The following is a 21,630-nucleotide window of genomic DNA, read 5'->3' as shown; positions in this document are numbered from 1 at the left end:
CACGTGCCCTTCGCCTGAACCTGCCACATTGTACAAACACCTACAGGGAGTGCATCTCGGTCGAATTGCAAGGGCAGTCTGTTTTCATTTCGCCTGCTGTCAACCGTCGCAAACCCGCATGGGATAGAGAAGGCGGTGTGGATAACACACCATCTGGAACCCGAAAATGGCATGTGTACAATGGAAAATTATATACTCTGATGATTGATTGGTTGCCCCTTCTTCATGCTTTTTTGGATTCAGGCCGACGGTGCCATTTGTGCGAGCATAGTTTATCGGGCGTTCTGGATTCCCCTATTATGTTTGCGCCTTGAAACTTAAGCTGTAACGGCGAAAACGGCCGGCAGCGGATGATCCTGCGGGATGATATTATAGATGTTACGACTAGACTAGATGATTTATGGGTCACGTTATATATATATATAGCAAGCATTGGTACTTTTTTTTGGATGCGCCTTATTTTCTGTAAGTCCTGATTGATTGCTGTAGTGGTGCGACGATAATCACGCTGCGGATTGGACGAGGGGGTGAAGAAGGGAAGGGAAGTAGATTGATATGTACCGAATACCGATCCCCAAGGTGGACTCCGGGCAACCGTCATGAAACTTAGCGCGGGGGCGTTTTATTGGGGTCGGTCTGGGCGTTTGTAGTGCTGAACGGTAGTACAACTAAATGAAGTTAAGTAGACTACTTAGATGGGAAGGAGAGGGCGGTCGGTGCTGTCCAACCAGCCCCGTGCGAGGTTGGGATGGCATGGCCCTGGCCCTGGCTGGCCTCATGCTACCCTCCGTCAATGACACCCTCGGGTGGCAGTTGATCCCAATTACTGCTACTGCCTAGTAGCTTCACTAACCTACTAGACTAGGTTGTTCTCCTTGGGCGCGTAGCGAATCAAGCTAGGACAGGCGCAGTCAGTGCGACCGACTGGGCGAGCCAGATTGATTGGCCCAGCATCTGATGCTCTCAGTGTGACTGGATTCCTTTATGGCGAAATTATGATTGATTCGATTCCTTACCCGACATGAGGTGTTATACTGCCAGCCTGCCAGCCTGCCTGCCTGCCTGCCTGTCTGCCTGTCTGCTTGGCCTTACCTTACACTGGGGCGGCCTGACTTCCGAGGCAAGCCTGGGGCCGGGTGTGATGTGATGGGATTTCTTTTGGAGGAGTATTGGTCGGTTACTGTAGGAGTTTGGAGTAGTTAAGTAGTTGACTGTAGGTCAAGGTGACGACTGGGCTGAAAGAGATATCTAGACCATGATTTTCTTCCCTGTCTTTCTCTTTATCCCTTTTCTTCATCATTTTGACTCTCGCCATTTTCTACCACGGCTCTGTTCGTCTTATCCTATCGATCGGATCCGACCAAGTTGCGGGCTTTTATTTGCTTTTGGGTGTTGGATGACTTGACTTGGCTCTCCTCCCCCCCGAAATCCCACCCTCTTCTTCCCTCGGTCTTGGATTAGCCATCACCATTTTACCTCCTTGCGCTTTTACGGCATCAAGCTTTCGTTGCGAAAGACAGACGATCGATATTCTTCATCATAAAATTGGAAGAGAGAAGGATCGTGAAGGAAGAGAGTAAAAGGGGGTGGTTTATCTAGGTTGCCGTCATATTGGCCTTAGTCCGATCTCTGTGAGTTGTCTCTTATCTTAAGTTGTGGATCGCCGTTGAGTTGCTTTTTCATCTGGCCGTTCAGTGGGTGAAGCGTGACGGGGATGAGGAAGTGTTTTCCTTTGGGAGTTTCATCATCATAAGCCAAGGGTAATTACCTTGGTGGCGCAACTCACGACCATCAAGTATGCCAGAGCAGGAGAGGGAGAAAAAAAAAAAGAGGCGGGCGATAAAAAGGAACCAACCTACCTAGATAAACCAGGAGCTAACTAACTAACGGTGCGGTGCGGGTTGCCCCATTTGCAGCCAAAGCAGCAGCTTCTTTTCCTTCCTCCTTACTACCACCTGGACTAGTAAGGTATCGTCTCCGTCCTCCGCCTCTGCCTCCCACATTGGCTGGCTCCCTCACCAACCATCCCTCTCTCTCACCGTCGACATTCACCGCACACCATCCCCATCCGTGAATCCAGACGGCCTCGCCCATCCACCGCGTCTGTCCTCCTCATCTTAGCCGCCTCACCTGCTCGTTCCCTTCCACTTCCTCCTCATTCACCCTCTCTTTCTCTCATCACCCAATCGGTCTTCCCCCCTCACTAGGTCGTCTCCTCTTCCTCCCCCTCCCCCTGGTTCACCGCATCTCTTGCTTCTCCTGTCCTGCTCTCCTTTCGGCATCCGACAGACGACCTTCCGTGATTCTCTGCACCTCCTCTCACGCAAACTTCGCGGTGCTTCAAAGTTCACAACATGGTCGTGGCAACAATTAAGTGCGTTGTTCTCATCATCTTTATCCCTTTTTCTCCGCAATCACTTTCCCCCCCTCCTCACGTTCCCCTCCCCCATTTGAACATAACCCCCCCGGCTTCTATCCTCTATCCTCCCTCCCCTTTCTCCGTGCAAATCGATACCTTCATCCTTTCTTCGAGCGGCAAGTCGCTAACCAGGGTATGGCTTTTGTCGCAGATGTGTCGTCGTCGGTGACGGTGCCGTGGGCAAGACCTGCCTTTTGATTTCCTACACGACGAACAAGTTCCCTTCCGAATATGTTCCCACAGTGTTTGATAACTATGCCGTCACGGTCATGTAAGTTAGGGATCTCCCACCTTTGGCCATAATGTTCATGTCGGGGCTTTGTCGGAGTGCGCTATGTCACGCTTGCAGATAGCGTTATTGGTGCACTCCATGTCGCTGGCTCGAGGAATGCGATGGCGTCTGTGGACAAATAAGGGAATTGGGAACTGACTCGAACCCTTTGCGCATTAGGATTGGCGATGAGCCATATACCCTGGGACTGTTCGATACTGCTGGTCAGGAGGATTACGATCGTCTCCGTCCTCTTTCGTACCCTCAGACGGATGTCTTCCTCGTTTGCTTTTCGGTCACTTCGCCTGCCTCCTTTGAGAACGTTCGCGAAAAGTGGTTCCCCGAGGTGCACCACCACTGCCCCGGTGTCCCCTGCCTGATTGTGGGCACCCAAACCGATCTTCGCGATGATCCCGCTGTCCGCGAGAAGCTTTCCCGCCAGAAGATGCAACCGATTCGCAAGGAAGATGGAGACCGTATGGCCAAGGAGCTGGGCGCAGTGAAATACGTGGAGTGTTCTGCTCTCACGCAGTACAAGCTCAAGGATGTCTTTGACGAGGTTAGTGTCGCGCCACATCCCGCATCGTCGCATATACTCACACATCTTCGATTCTAGGCGATTGTTGCCGCGCTCGAGCCTGCTCCCAAGAAGTCGAAGAAGTGCGTCCTGCTGTAATTTGATCCAGGGATCTTACAGAACAGGCCCATACGCTCCGGAGGGTTCCAGGCCTGTCATTGATGCATCGCAGATACGTCGTATGATTTTGGGAGACTGAATGTGCTTTACCTATGCAATATGGAGTTTTGGGGGATTCTTTCGTACAAAGGTGGCTGGCTTCTTCGACCGACCTCTGACTTGACATCCTGTGTCCGTTCACTGATTCTTGAGTGAATACACATCTTACAACCCGTAACACCCAAGTGTGCTCTTCCCTCTTCGCTCGGTTGTCTCTGCGCTGCGGAGCCCGTCTACCTCAAGCAGACCTGCCATCGAGAGCTCTTCCTCCTCATTTGATCGGAAACTCTTGTCTCCTTGACGTTCGTCTCGTCCTACCTGGCCAGCGTCGTTTCTTGCTGTCCTCCTACCTTCATCCCCTCTCTGTGTTCCTCCACCTTTTCCCCACTGTCAATCCCTTCTCCCTAAACTTCCCCCCTTCCCGCCTTTACCAACACGTTTCCACACACACATTACCACATTTTCTCTACCTAAAACCCTCCCCCTTTACTCCCTTTTCAAACTCTCATCGTCTCTATCGGCGTTGGAAGTCGAGGCGTCTTGTTTTGGCTGGCTGATGGTTTTTTTTTTTCTTTTTCTTTTTTTTCTTCTCATTTTCTTTTCTTTATTTCCCTCATACTCTGCGATCTGTTATCATGCCGATCCCCGCGTCCCAAATTTGCTGTGCAATTTGTTCTATCCTGAGCTGCAGCCTTTTTCATTTTTATTGCTTATCTTCAAAGCCTGGACTAGATAACACAGATACAATAGTGATGACCAAGTTACTTTTATATAGTATGGTTAGATGTTGCAGCCTGTTCACAAGGTAGTAATCAATCGATTAGTCTGGCTTATATATGATTACCGTTGATTGTGACGGATTTGTCCAGAGTAAGTATCCTTGCCCTTCGGCTATTGTTCAGATTTCTTGAGATGAGAATACTAGGTGGTAGTAGCATGCGATCTGTCTCACTCTTCATTGATGTACCTGCATCAGGCTTGACTAACACAACTCGTTCATTATACATACATACACATAACTTCATATCGTATAAATCGCATTCACAGTTCATCCTTGGCTTCCTTCTTCTCCACGGGGTTCTCTTCCTCCTCAACGATGACAGTCTCCTCAACTGGTGTCACCTTACGTCCATACCATCCACCCAATTCTTCACCCGCTCCAGCCTTGACCATGCTGGTGATGATCTCAAAGGCCACCTGCGCTGCCGCCAAGGCAGTAGTCTCGCCCTTGTTGTCGTAGCTAGGAGACACCTCGACGATATCCGCGCCGACAATGTTCAGCTTCTCGATACCGCGCAGGATGCGGATGAACTCGCGGGTCGTCCAGCCACCGGGCTCAGGGGTACCAGTTCCCGGGGCAGTAGCAGGGTCCAGGACGTCAATGTCCACGGACAGGTAGACGGGCTGGTCGGAATCCAGACCGATGCGCTCGATGATGCGGTTCACGATGCCCATCGGGCCGAGGTCGTCGATGTCGTCGGCGTGGATACGCATGAATCCCTGCTCCGGTCCCGGGTTGGTGTAGTCGCTGTCGTCGACACCGGTCAAGCGCGTACGGAGACCAGCGTGCGCGGAGGTCGAGTTGCAGATGAGACCCTCGCGGCTGGCTTTGTGGAAGAAACTGCCGTGGTTGAAGTGTGCTTGCTCCGAGGTCCAGTAGGCCGAGTAGCGCACCGGGTTCCAGGTGTCGAGGTGGGCGTCAAAGTGCAGCACGGTAATGGGCTTCTGGTAGATTTGGTACAGCGCGCGGAGAGCCGGTAGCGCAACACTGTGATCGCCTCCTAGGGTGACCAGCTTCGATTTGCCGGCTGAGATGCCCTTGGTGCCGTACTTGGAGTCGGCATCGGTCAGAGCCGGGCGGGAGCCCAGTTCCAGGAAGGCTTCGTACATCTGGCGCTCCGCGACGCCATTGTCGAAGGGTGTGATGGGGATGTCACCGCAGTCCTTGACTGTTGCCCAGGAGGCGTAGGGGTTGATTCCGGCACGGGTGTTGTAGCTGGTGCCGGCCATTTGGCGGGCGCTAGCAGCCCGAATGGATCGCGGACCAAAGCGAGCACCTGGCGGGGGTGTATCAGTGAGGTTCAGAGCAGACTGTGAGGTCATTGGGTGATCTACCTGGCCTATAACTGACAGCCGTGTCAAAGGGGGCTCCGATGACGGCGATGTCGTACCGTTCGTCGGGTTCGATCAGGCATTTGACTGGCTTCAGGTGTGCAAAGCTGGCAATGCCGGAGAAGGTAAACTGGAATGGTGAGTGTGAGTGCGAAACGATTGGGATGGAATTGGAAACCTACCTCTTGGTCCCATTTCCTCAGCAACTCCTCACGCACATGCTCTGGCACCTCTTCGTGATCATGGTGAGCGTGGGCGAAGGCCGTACCAGCCAGCGCCAGGCAAGCAGCCCAAGTGAGGGATTTCATGGCGAAATTGAGGCCTCACTCGAGGGGTATAGGGGGTATTGGGGATGCAAGAGAGATGGGGAAAGAGAAGGAAAACAGGGAGAATCCGGAGCAACAATCGGAGAGGACTAAATAGCGGTGGTACGTAGTTGCGTTGACATAAAAAATACATGCAATGAATAGAATCGTAATAATAATGGCCACTGGGGATGATGGGTCTATCTCTTATCGATACGGGGATTGACCCTCATTGGCCAAGATATGGCCGCAAAGGGAAAAATGTATGCCTTGTGGCCTGGTGGCACTGACGTCGTGCGGACCTTCCCCTTTTGGTCAACTTCTTCATCGTCTCAATGCGGAAGGAACACCCTTGACCCCCATTTCTCGCCTCGTCCATTGGCTGCGTTGAGCTCACCACTTCGTCTCTTCCATCTTCTTCCATCCATCCATTCTAGTCTCTCCCGCCATTCCCCAACATCGGTATAGTGTCGCGCGGGAGTTTAGGACCTGCATTCCCGTCTGAAATCTGCGGAGACTGACCACCCGCAGCGAGGCTAGACGTTGAAATACCTCAACCACAGTAGTCACGTACCGTGTATCCCCAGAATGCCATGCGTCGTGTTGTCGTGACCGGTCTCGGAGCAGTGACACCTCTAGGAGTAGGTGAGTGATGCTTCCATGCGCACCTGGGCATGTCCCAAACAACTTCGTCATGGCTGTGGTTCTACCATCTTTTTTTTTTCTTTTGGTCTCCAGCGTCCCCACTCCTACGCTTCCGGAAAGGGAAGGTCTTGCACTACCTCATATCGATGCCCGGGAAGGCAACTGTACACGATCAATGCGCTTTGCTACTATTTACTAAGTAATCTCCCGTAGGTTTCCGTCGTACTTGGAAACGTCTCCTGGATGGTCACTGTGGCATCGTCAATGTCAACGATCGCGATGCCAGGTTTGCAGATCTGCCATGCCAGATCGCAGCGGTGGTGCCTCAAGGTGCACGAAAGGATGGATGTTGGACGGCTTCGGAGTGGTTAAGTCGAGATGTAGGCATATCATAGTCCTGGTTAGAGCTGTAACTGATGCCCTTGCAGGATGAGCGCAAGATGGCCCGGTTCGCTCAGTATGCCATGGCAGCTTCGGAAGAGGCCCTTGAAGACTCAGGCTGGAAGCCTACAGATTTTGAGAAACGAGAAGCTACTGTATGTATTGTCGGTGCTTTTCGACCTCAGATCCCTAACTCTATGTCAGGGTGTCTGCCTTGGATCAGGCATTGGCAACTTTGATGAGATTTACAACACAGTGGTTGCATATGATAAGGGGGTCAGTATGGACTTGTCTACAATTAATTACCGTGCTGACAAGCCATAGGGCTACCGTAAAGTATCACCTCTATTTGTGCCGAAGCTTCTGATCAACCTCGGGGCTGGGCACATCTCCATGAAGTATGGGTTCATGGTAAGAGCACTTCCGTACGACTGCTCTTCCGCTGCTAATAATATAGGGCCCTAATCACTCAGCAACAACGGCTTGTACTACTGGTGCTCATTCCATAGGGGATGCTGCCCGTTTCATCGCGTTCGGTGATGCAGATGTGATGCTGGCTGGCGGAGCAGAATCTTGTATTCATCCACTAGCCGTTGGAGGCTTTGCTCGGGCCCGCAGTTTGGCTACAAGCTTTAACAACTCACCTGAAAAGGCATCAAGACCGTTTGACTCGGATCGTGAAGGCTTTGTGGTCGGCGAAGGCGCGGCAATGTTGGTCTTGGAGGTATTTTCCATAGCAGACGCTCACCGATGGAGCCTTTCTAACTCTTGTCAGGAACTTGAACACGCAAAAGCAAGAGGAGCTCATATTTATGCCGAATTGAGAGGGTATGGCTGTTCGGGTGACGCACACCATATGACAGCGCCCAAAGAGAACGGAGAGGGCGCGTTTCTGGCCATGAGGAAAGCTCTGAAAAACGCCGGACTCCCGCCCTCCGCAGTCAACTATGTCAACGCTCATGCCACTTCGACCGTGGTCGGGGATGCAGCGGAAAACGCTGCCATCAAGGCCTTGCTCCTCGGACCTGGAGGGAAGCAACGGGCGACGGAGGTTAACATCAGCAGCACCAAGGGAGCCGTCGGCCATTTGCTCGGTGGTGCAGGCGCCATTGAAGCTTTATTCTCGATTCTTGCAGTTAACGAGGTAAGCAACCTAGTAAATTTTATAAAATACTGCTGACGCCGAGTCTAGAATGTGATGCCTCCGACTATCAATCTGGAGCGGTTGGCTGATGGATTTGACTGCAATTATGCCCCAAAACAGGCCCAGGAGCGCACCATTGACGTGGCTTTGACGAACAGTTTTGGGTTTGGGGGGACGAACAGCAGTTTGTGTTTCTCCAAGCATGCAGGGTAGGTGGATTGTATATCATATGATATTGGCGGGTTTGCATATTGCATTGCATTGTATCAATAAATATGTACCACAAGGCGGATGTAACTGCCAGTCACATTGAAGTAACACGTTTAACTGGCCAACGTGGCCAGTGACAGCCATTCCAGAAAACCAAGCATGTAAGAGCCTAAGAGGGCTATTTCTCAACACTATCATGAAGAGTTGTGTTCGTCTGTCACTGTAAGCTGAGGTGAACCCATCAATCACTTATGCTTACCGCATTATCCACCCGCCCTCCTTCAACGACAAAACAACAAAGAATCAAAATAGAAACACAGTCACCACAATACTCAGAACAAACCTCACTAAACCTTCATTCATATTTCATTTCATTCATAACCTCCCCAGACAAAAACATTTCGCACCAGTAACCCAAGAATTCAACGCCCCCACCATCCGACCACCACTTAACTAACTCACCACGTGACCACCCCAAATGCGGAGCGCCCCGGACTGAGAGTGATGAGTGAGTGCTCAGCGCAAGCCTCGACCAAACTAAGATACCGCACCCCCAGCAATCACCATCCCCTTTCTTTTCACGGTCGGAGCTAGATACATAGCTGCCCAATCTACTTTAAATATTAATCTTATTCTGTCTTGTGCCTATTATTCAACGATATCGCTCCTTTAAGCCGACGGTCGAGGGAGAGAGAGACAGCGAGAGCGCGCGCGTATATCAGTTGTGGGTGGTCGACCGGTCGTTTCGTTCATAATCATGGCTACTGCTACCGGCGGCAGAGGTCCGTTATACGCTCCCCTCCCCTCCCCTCCCTCTCCCTCTCCCGATATTGTCACCACGCAATGATTTGTAGAGCAACTGCACACGTGCACCTCTTTTATTTTACGAAGGATGACTAATTTGGGTGTTGTAGCGTCTGCCTCTTCTACCGCGGTGGGGAGTCTGGTTGATGCGTCGGGGTATAAGTACGCCGAGAAGGATACGAAGCCCGGGAAGATTAAGTTGAAGAAGTCTGCTAAATCGGGGAAGAAAAAGGGTGATGGTATCTTCTTTCTCCCTCCGTCCTCTTCCTCTAAGAGAGACATGTGTACTGGGTTTGGTCATGTCATGCTGATGGAGTGGTTGGGAAATTAACAGTGCCCGAATCCCCCGGTTCCTCGTCCCCTATATTACCCGATATCGATGAAAAGACCATGGCTGCGTTCCCGACGGGGAAGCCCCGCGAAGAAGATCATCTTGAGACCGTCATCTGTAAGACCTGCAAGAGGCCGGTGTTGAAGCAGAATGCGGTGGAACATATCCGTGGTTGTATTCGCGCGAAGCAGGAGAAGGCGAGGAAGAAGAAAGAGGCGAGGGATGCGGCGAATCGCGCAAAGGAGAAGGGGGATAAGGACGGTGATGAGGAGGGGGTCGGTGCTGGTGAGAAGGGTGAGGGTGGTGGTGAAGATTCGATGAAGGGCCAGAAGAGTGCGAAGAAGTCCGCCGTGAAGGGGATGGCGGAGGATGGGACGAAGAAGGGAAAGAAGCGCAAGACGGAGGCCGGTGATGACGATAAGGATAAGGAGCCGAAGAAGAAGAAAAAGAAGGAGGAGCCGAAACCCAAGGTACCCAAGCCGAAGGGTCCTGTTGATGTTGAGAAGCAGTGTGGTGTTACTTTGCCGAATGGTGCGCAGTGTGCTAGGTCGTTGACTTGTAAGAGTCATTCGATGGGCGCGAAGAGAGCCGTTCCGGGGCGTTCGTTGCCGTATGATATGCTGTTGCAGGCGTATCAGAAGAAGAACCAGGCGAGGCAGCAGAGTAAGTGGTTATCTTTCTTTTCTGACAGTACCCGGGACAGTGCTAATGCTGGTTTCTACAGAGGCGGCTATCGATGCGAACGCTCCTCTTCAGGATGATTTGGATAATAATGGGCCTGTCGACTCGGATGAAGAGAAAGATACTGTCATGGCGGCCATTTCTCGCTCTCATCCATACCCGATGGTGACTCATACGTTGATCTCGACGAAGAAGAAGTACCAATATGTGCGCATCAAAGAGATGCTGTCTCATGCATTGGGTGGTTCGCGTGGTGGCGGGCTCTTTTCGACAGGAGATACTCTCTCCTCTCCATTTCCGGATGGCGGCAGCCTGTTCACCCCTGTAGAGGAGGTATCAGTGCCCGAGCCTATGGCCGTGGATGAGACGGAGCCGGCAGATGCGCAGCAGGATGCAACAGATGCTGGTGCGAAGACACCTGCACAAGAAGCCAAGAAGGTGCCTGTGGCGGCTAGCTCCTAGAGCTCACGCTGGGTAACGAGTGATGAAAGCTTCCCAGGATCGGATATATACATATAGCCCGCATACGGGTAGGGAGTTTTGGGCGATGCTTGATGGCGTTTCTGGAACGGTTCTGGGCTCATTTGGTTTGCTGTTTGATAAGATACCCCGCGCTCAGTCTTACTGGCGTGCATATTGTAAATTTTAAGTCGGTGCTTCTTGGGCCGTATTGATAGAATGCAATTAATTATGCATGCTAAGCGCTTTCTCCCTTGGCTGTTGGGTAGTACACCAATGCATAGCCTACTACACTTTACTTGTGCTTGCATGGATTCAATAAAAACGCCATTCTCCACCGCGGTATCGCATTGTCAGGCGACAAGAACGGCAACATGATGCCTCAGGCCACCGAGTATCTCCGAACCTCCGCAGATGGGAGTCAAAAGCTACCCTCGTTGCCTCAATGCGCCTGCTCTCACTCTCCCAACGAACGCCAACTCACCACCACCACGCTCTTATATTAAGTCTCCATCTACCCACTTACTGCGGAGCACCTTTTGCGCCCTGCGCCTGCGGGCGAGAAGCTCTACCACCAGCGTCACCATCGACTTTCCAGACACCTCACAACCTTATCCACTCATCGCCGCTACCCCCCTCTCATACAGAATTAGTTGGACCATCCACGATGAGCAACTCAGTCCCCGACCTCGATGCCGTAGGCATCAAAGCAGAACCAGACCTCGCAGATCAATTCCGCCGCGAAGTCGCCTCCCTCCTCGGCCGCAATAACCTCAACTTTCCCGGCGCGCAACCCGTCAGTTTCTCGACACGGCATCTGACCGAGCTCCAACGAGAAGATTACTATGTGTGCGAAAAGACCGACGGTATTCGATGTCTTATGTACTTTGCGCGGGGCGAACCGGATTCCGAGACTCCTGAGATACACTACTTGATTGATCGCAAGAACGACTACCGCTACGTCCCGGGCTTGCATTTCCCTTTACCGGACGATGACACGTTTCAGCGCTTCCATGTCGATACGCTGGTGGACGGCGAGCTGGTCAATGACACCTACGAGGACGGCACGCAGCAGCTTAAATACCTTGTGTTTGATTGCTTGGTGCTCGATGGGCAGAGTTTGATGCATCGGACGCTGGATAAACGGCTGGCGTACTTCAAGGAGAAGGTGCTCAAGCCGTATAATGCGCTGTATGAACGGTTTCCCGAGGAGAAGCAGCATCGGGTCTTTGCCGTGGAGGATAAATCGACCCAGTTTAGTTATGGCATTGAGATGATGTTTCGCGATATTATCCCCAAGGTTAAGAAGATTCATGGCAATGATGGCTTGATTTTCACCTGTCGGAGTACCCCCTATCGCATCGGTACGGATGAACATATCCTCAAGTGGAAGCCGCCCAGTGAGAATACTATTGATTTTCGAATGCGCTTGGAGTTTCCCCTGCTGGAACCGGATTCGGATGATGAGGCTGAGGGTGTTACGGAGCCGTATTATGACTATGATGCCATGCCTATCTTCCATCTGTTCGTTATGCTCAATTCGAATGAGTACCGCCCCTTCGGGGAGATGTATGTCTCGCCTGAGGAGTGGGAAAATATGAAGGCGTTGCAGCAGCCGTTGGATGATGCGATTGTGGAATGCGCTCAGGATGAGCAGGGGCGCTGGCGGTTCCATCGGATTCGGGATGATAAGGCGGATGCAAATCATATCTCGACGGTGGAGAAGGTACTGGAGAGTATCCAGGATCGGGTGACGGAGGAAGATCTCATTCGGGCAGCTCCGGCGATCAAGACGGCGTGGAAGAAGCGACAGGCGCAGATGATGTCGGAGCGGGGGAGGCCCGGCAGTACGACGCAGGTTAATGGGAGTAATGGCGTGAAGCGGAAGTTTGAGGAGTAGAACGGTAGTCAGTTGGTTTCCTAAAGGGGTGATGCTTTGACTGATTCGGTTTGCGAGGCGTTTGGCGTTGGTTGATGATGGGGATGGTGTCTCATCTCATCTGCTGGGGGCAGCTGTAACTGTGTATAGATAATGAGAGATGGGCAGAGAGGATTATGGCTAAAACGGGTTGGGCGGGTTTTGTATAATGCAATGCAATTTCTACTTTAGATAATTCGCTTGACTATGGGAGAGTCAGTATCTGTAGAGCTTCAAATGGATATCACTATAGCTACAGCTGCTACGTAATACCTTCCACCCATCCATCCACTATGGTCATAAATTCTGCACTATTAGACAAAGTAAATCTTGCAGTCTACTACATAAATACTGACTAGATAGAAGTATACTTCTTACTGGAATACTAAAGAATTCCCCCAAGTCACCACACCAGTACCATCACCAAGCGCCACTGCAACCTGGCGCAGATGGCTTCCACATACTTCATCCACAGTATGGAGTATACTGCTAACTAATAACTAAACATAGCAGCACCAGCTAGCTACTCCATACTTACCCCATACTTACGTATCCAGCCAAAACGCACAGAGCTTCCCCTCAATACCTCGCCAGCCCGGATTGGAATGTGGAGATAGTAAGGTAGATACATGTAGTTAGCCGATCATGCAACTCCATGACTAAGTTAGTAGTAGACTACTCCGTACTTAGTGAGATGATAGGGGAAATGGTTCATCCATTCCATCTGGAGTAACTTGACCAGCGGGTTGGGTCGAGCTTAATCGTGAAGGAGCATGATGCTCGAGTTTGGAGTATCTAATTACCTCGTATCATTTTTTTATTAGCACTTAAGGTACTAGGTAGATAGTTACATGCTTCCTTTACTTACTTTCTTGGGAAATGGTTTGTGTTACACGAAGAGAGTTTCGGGTACGAGGGGGATGATGGGAATGAGGAGACGGATGGGGTAATTGTGGAGGTGTGTTTGTAGAGGAAGTACGTAGTTAGTTAGATGATCGTTGTAGTTGGGTAGCAAGTTATTTGGGTGATTACGCGCGATGGCTGGCTGGCTGGCTGGCTGGCTGATTGGAAATGAATCCAGGGGGTGACGATGAAGCTGTGGTAGTAGTAAAACAAAGCAGGGGCTGCTAGTAGGCTTGCTTTTACTGAAATGGGTTGTGCTCTTTTGCCACGGAGCAATGGCAATTCCAATCCTGTGGGATGGATGGATGAATGGATGGATCGAAGGATTGGTGGGTTAATCTATTAGGTACTTCTGTACTCCGTATTTTGTAGTGCTGTTAGTGGTGTTTCTACGGAGTAGAAGGTGAGGTGTCCAGGAATGGGGCATGAGAGATCACATCATAAAGGATTGCGTGGTCTGATCCATTCTCCATCCTACTATGATCCTACCAGGACTTGTAATAGTTGCCACTGAAACCCTCCCTGATGGGGGTATTGATTTTAGTAGCAGTACTAACTACTGGATTATGTATTCATAGGGAAAATGGATAAATAACTATTCTGCAACGATGGAGTAAATCCGGGCTTCATCAGCAGCTAGTCGATCTAGTATTACTGGCTGCCTCTCCCGGAACTCAGGCCGAATGCCCCGAAGTCGATCACTAGAAAGGCATGGGGGAAGAACTGGAGTTTAGGAACTACGGAAGTATGGAGAAGAGTGGTAGAACATTTTCTAAACTACTTACCAAGGTAACTCCAGCCATTGACTAGTCAGTTTTTTGACCCTTGTTTTCTCCACATCTGCACACGTAACAGTAAAAACTAGTCTAGTGTGCATCTTGCTTTCCCCAATCCATCCCCAACTCCATCCCCATCCCCATCCACATCCTCACATCTTTTCCTTTCTTTCTCCGGGGCTGAGATCTTTCCCCCAGCAAAGTCAATCCGTTCATTTTCAATCCCCCGGGACAGCTTCCGTCTTTCCACCCTTCCGTCCAAGCATGCCCACTCAGTCCTACCATACCATCCGCCTTGCCCAGACGTCGCAAAGAGATTGGGGTAGTAATCCTCCGTAGGTAGTTATGTGGTTCTGGCCTGGACCCGACTTTCTGGGTCCATCTGCCGCAGCCTGGCTCCGGGGGGTGGAATTAGAACGGTGAGGCGGGTTGTTCCTTTTTCATTTTTATTTTATTTTTTCTTTCTTCTTTTTCTTTTTGGTTTCGGTTTCGCCTCGCAACGGGAAGGGATGTTATCCTTCCATCCAATCCTTCCTTCTTCGCTCTCCTTAATTCGGTAACTAGTAGCTATTTATTGCTTAGTAGGGTGTAGCTGTACCTGAGTCGTGGTAGTACTTGGTAGTAAGGGAAAGGTATTTTAGGCGGGTATTTCTTCTTGACTCTGCCTGCTTTTTCTTTCAACTCTTCTTCTTTCTTCAGTCACTTTTCTCTCTTGAAATACTGCTTGGTCCTGGTACTTTATAGTTAGCTTGTTCCTATACTTCTTCTCCAATCTCTTTCGTACGAGTGAAGCACTGTCTATAAGCCATCGTCAGTATTCCACCACTACAGCATCACCAACAACAACAACAACCGAACTATAGAGAAAGAAGGAGAAAGAGAGAGGTAAGCCAATTATTCCCTCTTTCCTTTTTCCCTTGCACAAGACACCATCACGACTCAGTCAACACGGACATCATTCTCGGCTAAGAGGAGAGGGATGAGGACCCTCATGAGAAAATTACTGGACCCATCCATTCATCCACCCATCATCCATCGATTTTCTTTTACCTCGGCGGTTTTCGGAGCTAAGCAAGATATCTTTACTCCGGAGGATCTATATCGGCATTTGTCACTTACGTCCCTCATTCATCACATATGACTTTCTGTTTTCTTTTTCTTCTTTTCGCTCGGTTATATATATATGTTTTACATATGCACATGCAGGACACAGATCATTGACATGAATCTACTATAGGAACATACATCTCCTCATCAGTCTATAATTATACTTCAACTTACTACCTCTGTTCCTGATCACTATATACCTACCTCCATTAAACATCCATCAACCTTCACAACTCGTCTCCTTCCTCTACTCCGAAGAACTTAAGTGAGGACTCACTACTACTACAAAATGTCTCCCTCCCGCTGTCCAACACCACCATCTACCTCCACATCAACAACATCAACAACATCAACCAGGAGACCTCACCTCTCCCTCCCTCTCTCCCAAGATACCATCTCCCGCGCCATCCTCTCTGCCTCAACACATATTCCCAAGGCAATCACAACTATCGATACTACTACCACACCTCCTACCTCTCCATCAGCAACATCGACATCATCATCATATGATCATACAAAAGGGAAAACACCACTGGACTGGGAATTTCCCCTGCCGCCACCGCCGCCTCCTTCGCCGGTTGAGATGAGGAGGTTTTGGGATTGATTGATACTTTGTCTTCCCTTTTCTCCATATAATAATATGGATGGACGGTTAGGTTTAGCTTATTGTTCATTTGATTGGGATTCATGGAATGGGGTTTAGTTTAGCGTTGGTTTGGTTTGGTTTTGGATAATTGCATCTATGGATGGAACGGACATGGGTGTTTGGTGATGTGATTGATTTTGTATGTCCGGTTTAATAACCATTATCTACTCATTAGGTTCTCCTAAGCCTATCGGATAGTTGTCTATTCGTTTGTCTGTCATGTTCAGTTACATGTATGTGTATACTAGTACTCACTCGTAATGACATAGTCTCTTACAGTACTCCGTAGTTACTACTGGGTTCTTGGTCATCATCACCGTTATCATCATCATCATAGTATACAACATATTATAGTAGTATGATATGATAAATCATCCACCTACTGCGCTATCACATGCAGGGATTCTCATACTTAAAAAATCAAGGATGTACCTTGCAGCTAAGAAGGAAATCTGCTGACGCCATCGCGCCGCAAACCGGTTCGTACGACGCGCATCAACTACCCTATTCAGTTCGGTCGGAACTTTCCCGCCGAGGAAGCCTGACAGTTGAGGTGTTCTGTTCTGTTCTGTTCTTGTTGGCAAAGCTTCTCCCGGCCCGAACAGTTCTTGTTTTCTTGCTGTGGGACGAACGCATGTGTCGTTGACCCTGACCTCGGTCGATCGGTCGGAGCATCGGATGTTCAAGCTCGGGCACGTGACGTGCCTGCTTACTTGACTTGGACTCTGTAACTATCCCTAGTTATCCGGTCCGAGGGTCGGGTCGTGGTCTGGCCTGGATCAATCATGTTCATAGTACTGCGACTGATCTGATTTTACAGTGGCCAGTGTGGTTTCGTATCGCGGGAGTAAAAACCCACTGATAGGAAAAACTCTCTCTCCCTCGATCCAAGCTTAGCTTAGCTTCCAGTTAGCTCAACCTATTCAAACTAGGAGAATAAGATTGAGATACGAAGTCGTGGGTTTCTTAATGTCCTAGCTCGTTCTCATGCTCTTCCAACTCTTCCTCATCATCTTGTCCGCCCAACTGCGAATAAAGTCCCTCCAGCTCCGCCATGGCGTTTGCATCCCCAGATAATGCCAACTCGTTTAACCGTTGAATCTGCGCCAGCTGTTCATCGGTACGAGCCCAGCCACGTAGCCGATCCTCCAGATTCGTCATGCGCTTTGTACTGAACGTTGTTCGCACGGCGTCGGTCTCGCCTTTGCTGCGTTTAAGGCTGGCAAGGCGGTCTAAAAATCGTGCCTGATTGGTTTGCGGAGCGCTTTTGCGGATTACACCACTGCCCTGAGTGGTGGTGGTGGTGGTGGTGGTGGTGCCGCTGGGTTGTTCTGCGGCGGCGGCAGAATCCGTAGCGTAAACGTTGGAGGATGAGCTGGATATGAGGTTTGCTTTGCGACCGAGGATTTTCACGCTGTTGGCTGCGAGGAGGTCATAGTTCGGAGTGTGGCGGAGCGGGGGGACTGGACTACTACTACTAGTAAAGGAGGAAGGGTCTGCATCGTGCGGTGGTGAGGAGGAGGAGGATTCTTCAGGACGGGCGATAAGTAACTCGGTGCCGATCTGGTCGGCCCAGGTGCCACTGAAGATCTGATTCTGGTAGGAGATGATGGGGTTGGGGGTATGGAGGCCTAGAATTTGGACACGGTCGGCGATGGAGGGGTTGTTGGGATCTGCTTCAGTGGTGGAGAGGGCGGCATCGGGTTGGTCATCGTGCTGGTATTGGTGCTGGTTCTGATGCTGGGAAGGCGTGGATGGACTGGAGGTGGGAAGGGAGGAAGGATCTTGTGCTTGTCGACGACGAGGGGGGCGGATGGGACCGTGGAGGGAGGTGAGGTCGAGAGTCAGATAGACGGTCTAGTGATGGTGAGATTGAGAGCTTGTCAGCATCGCAACCAAGGCAGGGATTGTGCTAGCTCGACTGCCAAGGTGAAGACGAACTTCTGTTTCAGTGGGATGATATTCGTATTCATATTCGGAATCATCATCGTCTTCGGGGTGGACCAGGCTGGAATCCGCCAGCATGGCTGGATCCAGCATCAAGGGAGTGGGGAAGGCCATGGATGCAGCCGGTGGTGAGAACCGTCCCAAGGTGAGAGCAACTAAGGTGATAGATACATATGATGAGAGAATTATCAAGTTGTGCGGATTGATTGGATTGATTGGCAGGGCGGCAACTAATTCGCGGCGGCGCCCGACGATCCAGACTTGGCGGTGAATCACTCCACTGCAAGCGGTTGGAGCCAGTCACCGTCCATGAATCCCATAACTTCTCTGATTAATTGTTGTTGTTATATCTAATTAAGTAGAATGCAGCAGAAGAGGCAGAAGAAGACCCTGCTGACTATCGTGTTTGTCATCGCTTCAGGCAGCTAAACTTTGCGACCCTGAGGATCCATCAATAATCCAATTCCAGTCCCTTCTTTTCTTCTCCTCTTCTCCATCAGCTCCAGCTCCAGCTCCAGCTTGATTGACAGTCTGCTCTGCTGCATCCACCGCAGCTGTGAGAGTCCGTCCCTGCTGGATGATCGACCGGATGACTTCATTCCCCCCCTTCTTGCATCATCATCATCATCAACCTTCACCAACTTTCTTTGTCATTCCAATCCGGTTGCAGTGTGTTGTCCCTCCATCCACTCCACTTGGTCATTCCATCTAGATAGTACACATCAGGCAGTACACAGGCCACAACACACAGTAAAACTAGTATTCATCTTGCCTTCATCATTACTCAATTATTCATCCCAGCCTCATCATTCCCAATTGATCCATCCAAGATCAGTGAGTCCACCTGATTCATTCATTCATTCAGTTCAATGCCCCTCTTTTCCTTCCGTCTGTTCCGTCCTGCTTTCCCCTCTCACGCACTCCCTCACCGTCTTGTTCCCTCTATCTCTCTCCCTCTCTTTTTTCTACTATGACGATCCGGCACCCGGCGGAAGTCAAACCAGCTGCATCCGTCGTCTTCCCATTCGGACTTTGTGCCTCATCATCCATTATCTAATCCGCTTCCGGGCGTGCCGAATGTCTTGCTGCTCCCAGAAAATTCCTTTGCTGGACTCGGCGACTCCATTGCCCGAGAATTTCCCTGTTCCCTTCCCCCTTCAGCCCTAAGCAATCCACTCACTTTATCCACTCAAACCCAGTCACATCCCGTGGCCCTGCTGTTTGTCTGCCCTACCAATCGTCCCATCATGACCAATACTCTCCATGGCCAATCACTACCCAATTCTGTCCCCTTCTGTACCCATCATTCTGACCCTCCGAGACCCGTTCCTGCTGTTCTCGACCCTACCGGCTGACTGACAATGTCATCGCGCCTGCCCGCTTTCTATTTCTTATAGTGTCCCCTCCGCTTCCTTTACTTCCGGGCTCAAATGCCCGGCTCGGTCGCTTTTCTCCTTCCCTCCTGCTGCTGCTGTTGCTGTTGCTCCTCCTGCTGTCGCAGTCCCTCTGTCATCCCTCCCCCTTCGGCTCGGATGCCTCTCGTCCTCTTGCAAATTCCCCCGAGGACTCCTCCGTGACCCATCTGGCCGACGACAGCCTGGTCGCTGCAGCTCCTCCCACCTCTGCTGTCCCGATTGGGGATCTGGTCACACTCCCCCCTTCTACCACTTCCACTCCCGGTGATCAGTCCGGGTTAGTGGTGTTCCCCCCGTCGCGCTCCAATTCCTCCGATCTTGAGGCTTCCCCCGGCATTGCGCAGCAGATGATTCGCTCCACCAAGATTGCCATTGTCACCCTCGCTTCATTGATCGCCTATGTCTTGATCAACAGCGCCGCGCGCGCCGTGAACCCATCGGCTTTCATCTGGTACGCCGAGGATCATGACGAGCAGGACTGGATTGCCTCCTCGCCGTCCTGGCTGGATCGCAAGGCCTGTCGGTGGCTCGGCATGTGCGGGACCGCCCACTTCCGCCTGGTGCGGGCCCGCTACGGCCAGCGCCAGCCCACTTTGGGACCCTGGTCGTCCGAAGATGAGGCCCACTATGCTGCCTGGCATGATGCGCAATTCAACGACTCCCAGCAGCCAGCTTGGGATGAAGCCGAACGCTTGCGGCGGCAAATCCCGGAGTATGTCTTCCAGTATGCGCCGTTGGTTTACTTGTCCTCGCATGAACAGTTCTGGCCGGGCGACATCGCGGAGCATCTCTACCACGTCACTCCGATGTTGAACTACACCCCCATTCAGTCGGATGAGGAGCATCCCACCCTGCAGGACCTCGATCAGCTGAACGAGTGGCAGGAGGGTGAGTACGTTTATCTGACCAGCAACGACAATGTAGAAGATCGCCCGCCATGGATTGAGGGCGAGAAGAATATTCCCGACGATCCCGAAGATGACGATCTGGAGCTGTCTTGGTCCGACTGGGATGGCCGGGTAGACGGGCCCATCCCCGGGGACACGCCAGAAGAACGCACCCAGTGGTATGACACGGGCCGTCTCTCATCATCGGAGGGAGAGGATGACAGTTGGTCTCCGGAAGATCTGGGGTATCTCCGTCCGGAGGACCTCGCTGACGAGGATGTCCGAACCGAGTTGCGCAAGCGGTTCGGGGGCGAGCCCATTCACGTTGAGAAGACTGGTGGGCGCAGTAACGCGCCGGCAATTCTGCTGGTCATGGATAAAGGCCACGGCGTCGTAGATGCATTCTGGTTCTATTTTTACAGCTTCAATCTGGGCAACGTAGTGCTGAACGTGCGGTTCGGGAACCATGTGGGTGACTGGGAGCACTGTCTGGTGCGGTTTCACGACGGCAAGCCCAAGGCGCTTTTCTTCAGCGCGCACTCGGCGGGAGAAGCGTACAGTTACGAAGCCGTCGAAAAGATCGGCCAGCGGGTAAGTTCAAGAGATGAAAATTGCCTCCCCCTTCCCGCAATGTCCAGGGGTATCCCGACGCTAACCATGGATCCCTGGCAGCCCGTGATCTACTCCGCCATGGGCACCCATGCCATGTATGCCACCCCGGGCATCCATGCCTACATCTTGCCCTGGGGCTTGCTGCACGATCAGACCGACCGTGGTCCGCTGTGGGACCCCCTCCTGAATGCCCATACCTATACATACGATTACGATAGTGATACCCTCCGTGCATCCACCGCCAGCCCAAGTGCCCCCATCGAGTGGTTCTACTTCAACGGTCATTGGGGCGACAAGTTCTATCCGCTAGGTGACCAGCGACAGTATCGATTCGCCGGTCAGTATCATTATGTCAATGGCCCACTGGGACCCCGATTCAAGCACCTCAATCGCCACAAGGTCTGTCAGCAGCGCGACGAGGAACTCTGCGTCATCAAGAACTACATCGGGGAAGAAAAGCGGGCTAAACGCTGGGCGGGTACCCGGCCTGAACATGAGAAAGAACATGACTAGACGGGATCATCCCTTGGCCGTTTGACGAACCCGAGCCGTGGCACATCATCATGACTTATTGTTCCCGTGTCAGGTTTTTGGGCATTCTTGCATCATTCTATTCCTACTTTATCCTTAACCCTCCCCCGATTTCTACTCGTCTCGATATCCTATTCTCTGCGCGCATTTGTTCTTTTCGGTGTTATCTCATGTGGATATACCCTGGCGTTTTCTCTTTATTCTTACATCTCCTTGGTCGTCTGCATAGACCACTGGCGCATGTTGGGACTAGAATCCCCTCAAACCCACGATGGACGAGTTACACGACCCTACATTATATCCTTACACACTACTATACATATCATGACAGTTTTGGACACGGGTGAGCCGTATGATGGCGTTCTGGCAGTTTGCATTTAATTTGGACGA

The 21,630-nt window shown here is 51.2% G+C and overlaps 9 protein-coding genes across 9 annotated transcripts; 7 read left to right on the top strand and 2 right to left on the bottom strand.

Annotated features, from left to right (window-relative positions):
• Positions 1 to 2,354: 2,354 nt before the first annotated feature.
• cdc42 (Rho family GTPase CDC42) lies at positions 2,355 to 3,466 on the top strand (the record flags this gene model as incomplete). The annotated part of the gene is made up of 5 exons (XM_067626685.1): positions 2,355 to 2,374; positions 2,571 to 2,685; positions 2,773 to 3,249; positions 3,307 to 3,350; positions 3,388 to 3,466. 5 exons carry the CDS (start codon positions 2,355 to 2,357, stop codon positions 3,464 to 3,466), a joined length of 735 nt encoding a protein of 244 aa, XP_067482712.1.
• An 842-nt stretch (positions 3,467 to 4,308) lies between these two features.
• On the bottom strand, positions 4,309 to 5,993 carry ASPBRDRAFT_143294 (agmatinase). Its single transcript, XM_067619209.1, has 3 exons — positions 5,721 to 5,993; positions 5,542 to 5,668; positions 4,309 to 5,483 (listed from the first exon to the last, which is right to left on the bottom strand). The coding sequence occupies exons 1-3, from the start codon at positions 5,844 to 5,846 to the stop codon at positions 4,468 to 4,470; spliced, it is 1,269 nt and encodes a 422-aa protein (XP_067482711.1). The 5' UTR covers positions 5,847 to 5,993; the 3' UTR covers positions 4,309 to 4,467.
• A 443-nt stretch (positions 5,994 to 6,436) lies between these two features.
• ASPBRDRAFT_191697 (putative beta-ketoacyl synthase (Cem1)) lies at positions 6,437 to 8,226 on the top strand (the record flags this gene model as incomplete). Its single annotated transcript, XM_067620393.1, has 8 exons — positions 6,437 to 6,488; positions 6,702 to 6,868; positions 6,917 to 7,024; positions 7,074 to 7,145; positions 7,194 to 7,280; positions 7,327 to 7,593; positions 7,645 to 8,013; positions 8,062 to 8,226. 8 exons carry the CDS (start codon positions 6,437 to 6,439, stop codon positions 8,224 to 8,226), a joined length of 1,287 nt encoding a protein of 428 aa, XP_067482710.1.
• A 538-nt stretch (positions 8,227 to 8,764) lies between these two features.
• Positions 8,765 to 9,446, top strand: ASPBRDRAFT_37743 (uncharacterized protein). Its single transcript, XM_067623792.1, has 2 exons — positions 8,765 to 9,005; positions 9,138 to 9,446. Exons 1-2 carry the CDS (start codon positions 8,981 to 8,983, stop codon positions 9,356 to 9,358), a joined length of 246 nt encoding a protein of 81 aa, XP_067482709.1. The 5' UTR covers positions 8,765 to 8,980; the 3' UTR covers positions 9,359 to 9,446.
• ASPBRDRAFT_37742 (SCA7 domain-containing protein) lies at positions 9,361 to 10,743 on the top strand. Its single transcript, XM_067623791.1, has 2 exons — positions 9,361 to 10,021; positions 10,083 to 10,743. The coding sequence occupies exons 1-2, from the start codon at positions 9,418 to 9,420 to the stop codon at positions 10,499 to 10,501; spliced, it is 1,023 nt and encodes a 340-aa protein (XP_067482708.1). The 5' UTR covers positions 9,361 to 9,417; the 3' UTR covers positions 10,502 to 10,743.
• A 69-nt stretch (positions 10,744 to 10,812) lies between these two features.
• ASPBRDRAFT_37741 (mRNA guanylyltransferase) lies at positions 10,813 to 12,664 on the top strand. The gene has a single exon (XM_067623790.1). The coding sequence runs from the start codon at positions 11,166 to 11,168 to the stop codon at positions 12,396 to 12,398; it is 1,233 nt and encodes a 410-aa protein (XP_067482707.1). The 5' UTR covers positions 10,813 to 11,165; the 3' UTR covers positions 12,399 to 12,664.
• Positions 12,665 to 15,491: 2,827 nt separating this feature from the next.
• Positions 15,492 to 15,806, top strand: ASPBRDRAFT_26048 (uncharacterized protein; the record flags this gene model as incomplete). Its single annotated transcript, XM_067622230.1, has 1 exon — positions 15,492 to 15,806. One exon carries the CDS (start codon positions 15,492 to 15,494, stop codon positions 15,804 to 15,806), a length of 315 nt encoding a protein of 104 aa, XP_067482706.1.
• Positions 15,807 to 16,865: 1,059 nt separating this feature from the next.
• On the bottom strand, positions 16,866 to 17,522 carry ASPBRDRAFT_87896 (TFIIIC subunit 6 family protein; the record flags this gene model as incomplete). Its single annotated transcript, XM_067629512.1, has 1 exon — positions 16,866 to 17,522. A coding segment is annotated over one exon (657 nt), but the record flags the coding sequence as incomplete, so codon positions are not given.
• A 989-nt stretch (positions 17,523 to 18,511) lies between these two features.
• Positions 18,512 to 21,591, top strand: ASPBRDRAFT_369579 (uncharacterized protein). The gene is made up of 3 exons (XM_067623617.1): positions 18,512 to 18,629; positions 19,193 to 20,688; positions 20,770 to 21,591. Coding segments are annotated over exons 1-3 (1,950 nt in total). The 5' UTR covers positions 18,512 to 18,628; the 3' UTR covers positions 21,223 to 21,591.
• The last annotated feature ends 39 nt before the right edge of the window (positions 21,592 to 21,630 follow it).

This window comes from Aspergillus brasiliensis (assembly GCF_001889945.1).
Source record: "Aspergillus brasiliensis CBS 101740 unplaced genomic scaffold ASPBRscaffold_2, whole genome shotgun sequence".
In the NCBI taxonomy this organism is placed as follows: Eukaryota; Fungi; Ascomycota; class Eurotiomycetes; order Eurotiales; family Aspergillaceae; genus Aspergillus; species Aspergillus brasiliensis.
The sequence above is the reverse complement of the archived record's forward strand: the minus strand, read 5'-3'. Positions and strand labels throughout refer to the sequence as shown.

Excerpts from the sequence above, each read along its gene's own strand:
- ASPBRDRAFT_143294 (XM_067619209.1), bottom strand. The coding sequence starts at position 5,846 with ATGAAATCCCTCACTTGGGCTGCTTGCCTGGCGCTGGCTGGTACGGCC. Across the intron at positions 5,669-5,720 it reads TGAGGAAATGGGACCAAGAG|TTTACCTTCTCCGGCATTGC; the intron begins GTAGGTTTCCAA and ends TCACCATTCCAG. Across the intron at positions 5,484-5,541 it reads GGCTGTCAGTTATAGGCCAG|GTGCTCGCTTTGGTCCGCGA; the intron begins GTAGATCACCCA and ends CACCCCCGCCAG.
- ASPBRDRAFT_37743 (XM_067623792.1), top strand. The coding sequence starts at position 8,981 with ATGGCTACTGCTACCGGCGGCAGAG. Across the intron at positions 9,006-9,137 it reads TACTGCTACCGGCGGCAGAG|CGTCTGCCTCTTCTACCGCG; the intron begins GTCCGTTATACG and ends TGGGTGTTGTAG.
- ASPBRDRAFT_37742 (XM_067623791.1), top strand. The coding sequence starts at position 9,418 with ATGGCTGCGTTCCCGACGGGGAAGCCCCGCGAAGAAGATCATCTTGAG. Across the intron at positions 10,022-10,082 it reads GAACCAGGCGAGGCAGCAGA|AGGCGGCTATCGATGCGAAC; the intron begins GTAAGTGGTTAT and ends TGGTTTCTACAG.
- ASPBRDRAFT_37741 (XM_067623790.1), top strand. The coding sequence starts at position 11,166 with ATGAGCAACTCAGTCCCCGACCTCGATGCCGTAGGCATCAAAGCAGAA.
- ASPBRDRAFT_369579 (XM_067623617.1), top strand. Across the intron at positions 20,689-20,769 it reads TCGAAAAGATCGGCCAGCGG|CCCGTGATCTACTCCGCCAT; the intron begins GTAAGTTCAAGA and ends GATCCCTGGCAG.